Genomic DNA, 8,850 nt, shown 5'->3' on the forward strand with positions numbered 1-8,850 from the left:
AAACATAAACAACTCTCTTCACTAGCCATTGTTTTCACTCTAATGGGAGGAATTCACGTTCACACTATATTTATACACGTTGGGCCTTCATAATTCGAAACAACCAATTTCGAATTATATATAAGTAGTTCGAAGCAACCTCATTCGAACTACTATGTCTGGCTTCCCTACTTAATTCGAATCAGTATTATTCGAACTACTATAATACAAGATGCATACATAATTCGAACCATGTTTGATTCGAACTACCTACGACTAACTCCATGGCATAATTCGGATTTACTAAATTTGAATTTACACTTCCCTATTAATTCGAAGTGTGTTAATTCGAATTACTATTGTTTTCATAGTTCAAATTAGCTTAATTCGAATTACATAAAAATATACTTTTGGATGATTCATGTCACATTTTTTGCTTTGATAAATTCGTGTAAATTTTTCTTCCATTTGATTTAATATAATTTTTTACCCTTAGTTTAAATTAAAACTTTTTACCCTAATTATAAAAACTAATTTAAAATTTAAAAATAATATATTCACATTTGCTATCCTCAAATTTTATTAATACTTTTATTTTTAGAAATTAACCTATTCGAAATTTAAATTTTTAGAAATTTATTTATCACTTTATTTTAACTTTTACATTGGCATAGAGGATTAAAAATCAAATAAACTCTTTATGATTATAGACATGATACAAAATAAAATTCAATATAGATAATATATATGATAAAATTTACTCGCATCTAATCCATATATCTGATTCCAGATAATGAAATAAGACTTTGTTGATGTTGAATAAAACAAAGGATACAAAATTAAACAATTTTATTTTCTGCATAACACATTATAAGTCAACTCAACACAAATGAGCCGCAATTCACACAAATAACATAACCTAGAAAGTTCACACAACTCCTAAAAGCCAAAATAGAAACCTAAGAAAAAGTTTCTTGTTGGCAATTTATGTGCCAGTATAACACCTTCGTTCATGCAAACCCCTAACCCAACCAAATATAAAAAATACTAAAAATACCAAAGAAAAAAATAGGTGTGGATTTAAGAGCCAAGACCAATTGCAAACTACAGCAATTTTAACAAGCAGGGCTATTCCTTTGAAGGAAGGAGGCTGCAGGCCTCACATAAGAGAAGTCTTTGAAGGGGTTGGCACCATTCGGGCTGGCAGCTGGTGAATCGACCACAGGCATATCAGTCCATCGCTTCTCAAAGTTGGCGACGCAATGCTTCCCGGCTACATCCGGCCTAAAATTCGGCTGGATTTCTCTTGCTTCCAACTTCCTCCAGTTGATTTGTTTGAACCACTTGTGGCCTTTAATCTCCATTATCCCCTTAGGTCCACAACCTAATCGCTTTCCCGCCTCCTTCTGTAGCAGCTGTAACAGACACAAATTATTTTTATCTCAAAGTGAAGAACAAAGGTTTGAATACAACAGTAAGAAAGCAGAAAGCTCAACAAGAAAGGGGAGAAGGAAAGGAATCAAAGGTTCTATGCAGATAAAAATGGATGCAAATAACATCTGAAATACTAATTTCAGTACAAGCTTAAAATGAAATTACAAAATAACCAACAATGTAAACTGATTTTTTTTTTTGTGACTAAACAAGGAAAGAAACAAAGCATTGTAAACTGATTTACTTACAGCATTGTGAGTATTACTATCTAAATTTTTTGAAAACAAATGCCAATGAACTTATAATTCAATTAACGAATTAGTATTATGTATCATAAACAAAAACAATTATTACCATGATAATGAAACAAAGAGTGGAACAGAAGGAACAGTTTTTCTAACATGCATCTACAATTCCAAATTGGAAACAAACATGGACAGTGGATAAATCAGTGAACAGATTGTGATGGTGTAATCATGAGATATTGAACCAGAACCAGAGGTCTCGGCACAGCTGCACTACTACTGCACCAGGAGAACACTGGAAGAGGTCAAACCATCAGAAGTACCTGCTTTATTCATCATCTTCACACTGGGACACTATTTTACACAAATATGAATACATGTATTAGATACAGTTCGGTATGTAAATATGATAAATTACCCCTTTCAACAGAGAATGCGCCTCACTAGACAAAAATGCTGGCAGCTTAATCTTGTCTTTAATTATCTTCTGCTGAATTTTCTCACGGTTCCCACCACAAAAAGGTGGCTGCAGAGGAGAAATGACAAGAACAAAAACTTAGCAACTACAAAAAAATGGCAGTTATGAGCATTTAAATTAAAACTATTTATTACTTATATAATCACGCTTACACATAGTAATTTTGTATCATTGAATAACAGTATGAAGATCCAAATGAACAGCAAAGACATAAATTTACAAGAAACAAGATGCAAACCTTTCCAGTAAGCATCTCAAACAGAAGGATGCCTACACTCCACCAATCAGCAGCCTTATCATGGCCCTTGCCAAGAATAATTTCAGGTGCCATGTACTCTAGTGTTCCACACATAGAATTTGATCTTGTACTATCCTCGAATTGCTTTGCTAAACCAAAATCAGTCAACATAACCTAGTAGACCAACAAATAAATCTCAGTACAGTTATTACACATAGAAAGCAATGTTGAATAAAATCATGAAGGAAAAATTACGTGGCCATCAGCATCCAGCAAGATATTTTCAGGTTTTAGATCCCTGTGCATTATTCCATTCGAATGGAGATGTGAAACTGCAGATACGATCTCAGCAGCATATATGCGTGCTAGATCCTCTCTGGATATTCAAAGAACAATAGAACTCGAGTGTTATCCTGTGAACTAATGCAAGAAGCAGAAGAAAAAACCAACACTCAACCAAACTTACCTGAACAAGCCCTGGTGATAAAGTTGAAAGAAAAGATGCCCCCCATTCACGAAATCCAGCACAAGATACAATCTATATTTTGTCTGAAACAGAATAGAACACATCCATTTTGAATTTCTGAATATTATTAGACAGTCTTATAATACAAGCCATTTAACAAAAGAAACCAATTTATGAGCAGAGCGCATGATTCCCGACATAGTTATGATTAGAATTGCAACCAATTTATGAGCAGAGAGCATGATTCCTGACATAGTTATGATTAGAATTGCACATCAATGCCTCAAACTAACACTTTCTTCATTTAAATTTTGGCCCTTTGGGTAACATACACAATGACAAAAGGCACTAAAAGGAGACAGAATCTAAGAAAAGTACCATACCATTTTGATAAATTATGTCACTAGTGATATATCACCACGATAACACAAAAGAAGCTACAACATTATCACAATTTGAAAATCAGTACCTGAAATGAGTATCTGAGTTGTACAACAAAAGGATGCTCTATTTGTGTCAAAATATCCCTCTCAGCTTTCATGTACTCAGCATGGTTCTTTTCCATAATTTTGTCCTTCCTCATAACCTTCATAGCATATATTTCAGAAGTTACCTTTTTCTTCACCTGATATACTTTTGCAAATGCTCCCTGCCCCACAACCTTCAAAATCTCAAAATCATCAAGGCTAACTCTGTGAATCTTCATGAGACTCCCACCGTCTTGCAACGATTCCTTGGTGATAACATTGTGAAAGGAAGATTCTTTCACGTCTGTGACCTTTTCTCCAGTCACATCCTCCTCTAGGACCTCTAGTTCCAATGAATCTTCAGTTTCTTGTATGGTGAGCTTTCCAAGCTTCAGTGATTGGCTAACACAAGCAGAAGGGCCAACCAAAGAATGTGAACGGGTGTAAATGACTTCAGGCTCATCATAAACCAGCTCACTAGATTCTTCGAAATACTCTGCAGATTCAATATTATTTACTTCTACTGTGGGTGGAACTGTAACCGGACCAAAGACATCTGAGAAATCTAGTTCAATGTGATCTGTGATTATGTTTTCAGGAAGACTTGTAGGAAAGAGCAACTGAGCCTGTAAAGGCTTATATGTGCCAGCCGTAGTCAAACCAGAAAGCTGAGAGGAAACCATTTCTTTTTCCCGCTAATTAAAATGGGATCTAAATGTGCTGATGGCCAAACTAATAAAGACTATAGACTAATCACTCCAAAGTTCCCCAAGAACCCAACTGCCGATTCTTTCCTGTCAACAGCCTGAATTAGGAGGAAATTGATGTATGCAAATGGCGTTCCCAAGAATTTTGGCAGCAAGGAGAGCAAAATCCAGCAGAAGAGGAGGCTGTTGTTGTTTCCCGAGTCACAGGAAACGAAGAATGCTCCAGTGGTTGTTGAACTCATGAAGATCCAATTCACAATCTGTTCAAACTCATCCAACAAAGAAAAGGAGGAATCAAAATCAGAGAGACATGACATACACAAAAGCAACTTCCTTTGTTACCATAATGTAATCCCACAAAGTATTAACAAAAACAACTTAAGCTGACAACAAAAACAGAAATCCAATCATATGGATCTCAACCACCAATCTTAAATAAATAGAATCATTTTGGACCAAAAATACCAACAACTACTAAAAAGGGTGAATAATTAAAAAATTATCAAACATGGATGCTTCCTAGTCCAAGAAAGTAATCTGGCATTGAACATCGGTATCAAAGATATGATTAAACGACAATCTATACTTCAATGGACATCAAGATCTAATTCATGACGAAATTCCCAAAAAACCAAATCACGGATCCAAAAGTCCCCAAAAAACCCAAAACTAGGGTCAAAACCCCAAAGGATAAAAGCACACAATTTACAAGCTACAAACATCAATTCATCATCTTCATATAAAGATAAACAAAAGCATCATCAAACAAACCAATCCACCAGAACAAACAGAACTAAACAAATAATTAATTAATTAAACGCTACAAGCTAACCTACAAGACGGGATTTGAAAAATAATAAAAGATGATGGTTTGAAAGCAAAGGAAGACAAAAAATCGAAACTTTGGAAACGGATATAAGAAATTTGAGTTGGTTTACTTACCTGGGAAGGTTGCGGGGGAAGGGAATTGGGGGGAAAAGGCGTTGTTTTCACAGCAAAAGAGAGGAAAGGAAATGAGGGATTCCGATTTCAATTAAACATGTGGAAGAGCACTCGCGTCGCCGCTTATACGGTATTAGGTGCTACGTGGCTTCATGTGATTGGTGCCAATTGAGTGATTGACCAAGTGTATTATATTGGGTCCCACTTGTTTTCTTTCCTTTTTTTTTTTTGTGTAATGGGTTTTTCTTTTGTACTTGTTGGAATCTGAGGATGGGGAATATGCTACGGGAATTTGGTTTCTCCACTTCCGTGTGCTAATTTTGCGGTTGGATTAGAGGAATTTTTTCTTTTTATCTTGGAACATTATCTATAATCTATAACAATATATAATAGTATAATACGATTATATAGATAGTATTTAGTAGAGAGATAGAGACGAAAATATTGAGACAAAGAGATAGAGACTAATGTCTAATTTTTTTTTGGTGAACAACTAACAGAAAAAATAAAAGAGCAGAAAAGAAAAAGAAAAGAAATCAGATTCTTAACAGCAAGAGAGGACAAACCACCTCTGGCGGCTGGTGCCAAAGGTGAACCTCATCAGCTCCGCTACCTCCAGATCCCATCTTTGCCAACCGATCTGCCACGAACATTAGCTTCTCTCGTGATAAGCTCAAAACGAATATCACAATCCCTTCTTAACTTCAAGTCAAAGATCAGTTGTATCACTTCTTTTTCAAGATGCCAGAGTGGAACTTGCCAACTAGTCACTAGCTCAAAAGCTGATGCGCAATCTGTCTCACAGACAACAAGCTTAAGACCTGCCTCCCAAGCCCAAGCCAAACCTTTCCATATACTCCACAACTCCATCTTGACGACACTAGATCCAAAGGAATTTCCTGAGCATCCCATTACCCATTGACTGGAACTATCGCGAATTACCCATCCAAAACCAGCACAATCATCTCCCAAGTTCACACTCCCATCACAATTTAACTTCCAAGCACCAGGTTCTGGCGGAGACCAAGACAGAGATTTTAATCCCTGGATGCAACACACTCGATTTTGAGTTGTATATTCAAAATCCACCATGCACCTGCGAGCCTTGTATGCAATTGACCCAGCAGATCCAAAAATTCCCTAAAAAGTACCCATATTTCTGTCTTGCCAAATTGACCATATTATAGCTACAAATTTGGAACAACCTTCATTGAGGAGACCATGCTTGAACCAATCATGCACCTCGTGAGAGCCAAAGAAACACACATCAGAAAAACCTAGAGAAACCCAAATTGATCGCACCACTTCACAATCCCGAAAACAATGAAGAATTGTCTCCGGAAGTTGATTGCAACGTGTACATAAGGATGAGGAGGAGAGATGTCGCCGAAAACGCAGATATTGAGTTGGTACAGCATCATGAAGGCAAAGCCACACTAGGAGCCTCAACTTTTCAGGGACCCGCGCCTTCCAAAGCCAAAGCCAATTGATATTCCTATCCCAATTCAACTTATTCTGAATTAACCATAAATATCCTTGTTTAGCAGAGTAAAGAGTGTGCTCCCAACTCCAACCCAAATCACGACCAGAAGCCGAAATATGTACTAAACTAAGAATGTCTTCCCTTAAGTCCATAGGAATAAAAGAGTAAATCCTCTCCAAATGCCAAACTCCATCACGGTAAACATCTTCAATGGTCAAAGCAGCCTCACAAATATCAAGAAATTCAACCCTCGCTCCTACTGGCCCAGAGTGCAACCAAGAGTCAAACCAAAAATTCTTAGAAAGAGCTCCCACTTCCCAAACAAACCCTTCCTTTAATACGGAAGCTGTGTGCATAATAGACTTCCATATATACGATGAAGAACCCATTGCTTTAACTGCAAATAGGTTTCTATTCTGGAGGTATTTTTGAAGCATAATCTTGACCCACAGTTTCTCTTGATTCATCAAAATTTGCCAAACTAGCTTTCCTAATAAAGAAAAATTGACCAACCGCGACTCCCGCAAAGCAAGACCTCCAAACTTTTTCGGAGTCGTCAAAACTCTCCAAGATGCTAAATGAAGACCACGGTGATTATCACTACCACACCAAATGAAACTTCTAGTAAACTTATCAATGTTAGAGCACACACCTGATGGAAAAAGGCTTACTTGCATCCTATAAATAGGTATAGAAGATAAAACTGATTTAGCAAGGCAAATCCGACCAGCTTTATTAAGGAAGCGACCTTTCCAAGATGCTAGCCTATTAGTAAGCTTATCAACCACATCATTAAAATCAGCTTTAGTAACTCTGCCATGCTTAAGGGGGACACCAAGGTATTTTCCCAGAGAATTAGCAAATCGGATAGAAGAAATACCAGTGAAGAGATCCTTGCGTTGTCTAGAAACATTCATAGAACAGATAGCACGAGATTTGTCAAAATTCACCTTCATACCAGATGCTCTGCAAAAGGTGGCCATAGTGTCCAAAACATGAAGTACTTGAGATTTCTTCGCTTTGCAAAAAAGGATAAGGTCGTCTACAAAAAGGAGATGAGAGATTACAGGACCTCCCCTAGACACAGTCACTGGTTTCCATCTACCAACCTCCACTTGCCTAGCAATGAGGCAACTCAACCTCTCCATACAAATAACAAATAAATAAGGAGACATCGGGTCTCCTTGCCTCAAACCCCTCTTTGGCTGAAAACCATCCAACCGGTTACCATTCCACATTAGAGAAAGGGAGGAAGACTTTACACATTTCATAATAAGAGAAACAATAGTACCTGGAAAGCCAAACATTAGGAGAGATTGCTCCAAAAACTCCCAACTCACCCTGTCATAAGCCTTTTCTAGGTCAATTTTAAAAGCAAGAACACCTTTCTTTGATTTGGTTTTCTTCATAAAATGGAGAACTTCCTGGGCTACAATGATATTGTCTGGGGCACCCCTTCCAGGAATAAACCCTCCCTGCAAAAGACCAATGATATCTTGTAGAAAAGGTCGTAACCTCTCCACAACCACCTTAGTTATAATCTTGTAGATGACATTACAAAGGCTGATAGGACGAAACTCTTTCATGCGAGACGGGTTATCAACTTTAGGAATCAGCACCACCAAAGTGTCAAACAGAGCACTATCCAGATCAAACCCAGCGAAAGCCTTCTTAACAAGTTCCCATACCTCTGTACCAACCACTTCCCAATATTCCTTGAAGAAAAAAGCCTGAAAACCATCGGCACCTGGGGCCTTAAAAGAGTTCATGCCCATAACCACCTTCCTAACCTCTTCTTTAGAAACATTTCTTGTGAGACTTTCAATAGCCTCACGAGATAAAGAAGATAATTCCTGATCCCCCATCACACCGAGTTCTACCTGTTCCACATTACAAAAAAGATCTCTATAAAATCCAATTGCACATTCTTCGAGTTCTTGCGGATCAGTACTCCATCTTCCATCCTCCAAAAACAACCCCTGAACCTTGTTACGCTTCCTCCGCATAATGGTTTGCATATGAAAGAACTTAGTATTTCTATCTCCAAATCTGACCCAGTGCTCTCGGGATTTTTGATACCAAAACAACTCCTCTTGCATAAGCAGATTACTATATTCAGCCTGTAACTCCCTTTCTTCCTGTATGAGGGATAAAGCATCAACTCTCTCCATTCGCTGTTGGATACTGGTCACACGCCTCTCCAATTCCCTCTTTCTTTTAAAAATATTCCCAAAAACATCTCGGTTAAAGGCCAACTTAATTAAGTTACTTTTGAAGAACTAGCTTAAATAATAAATACTTATATTAAAAGTAATTTATAAATAAATTATTTTGTATTTGATTTTTTAGTTCTAAAAGTACTTATTTTAAGAGAAAAATGATAAAAAACTTTTTATTATGAGAGAAATCAT

The 8,850-nt window shown here is 37.1% G+C and overlaps 2 protein-coding genes across 3 annotated transcripts; both read right to left on the bottom strand.

Annotated features, from left to right (window-relative positions):
• Positions 1–811: 811 nt before the first annotated feature.
• Positions 812–5,313, bottom strand: LOC112782473 (serine/threonine-protein kinase AtPK2/AtPK19). Of its 2 annotated transcripts, none has more exons than XM_025824865.3 (7): positions 4,957–5,313; positions 3,310–4,274; positions 2,841–2,923; positions 2,630–2,750; positions 2,375–2,548; positions 2,077–2,184; positions 812–1,394 (listed from the first exon to the last, which is right to left on the bottom strand). In XM_025824865.3, exons 2-7 carry the CDS (start codon positions 3,988–3,990, stop codon positions 1,095–1,097), a joined length of 1,467 nt encoding a protein of 488 aa, XP_025680650.1. In that variant the 5' UTR covers positions 3,991–4,274; positions 4,957–5,313; the 3' UTR covers positions 812–1,094. The 2 variants fall into 2 exon arrangements, 1 of the variants encoding a protein (XP_025680650.1); XR_011878727.1 differs by lacking the exon at positions 812–1,394 and adding an exon at positions 1,768–1,820 and having other exon boundaries at positions 1,982–2,184; positions 4,957–5,280.
• Positions 5,314–5,565: 252 nt separating this feature from the next.
• LOC140183009 (uncharacterized) lies at positions 5,566–8,610 on the bottom strand. The gene is made up of 3 exons (XM_072231001.1): positions 7,780–8,610; positions 6,199–7,695; positions 5,566–6,096 (listed from the first exon to the last, which is right to left on the bottom strand). The coding sequence occupies exons 1-3, from the start codon at positions 8,608–8,610 to the stop codon at positions 5,566–5,568; spliced, it is 2,859 nt and encodes a 952-aa protein (XP_072087102.1).
• Between the last annotated feature and the right edge of the window lie 240 nt (positions 8,611–8,850).

This window comes from Arachis hypogaea, chromosome 20, assembly GCF_003086295.3.
Source record: "Arachis hypogaea cultivar Tifrunner chromosome 20, arahy.Tifrunner.gnm2.J5K5, whole genome shotgun sequence".
In the NCBI taxonomy this organism is placed as follows: Eukaryota; Viridiplantae; Streptophyta; class Magnoliopsida; order Fabales; family Fabaceae; genus Arachis; species Arachis hypogaea.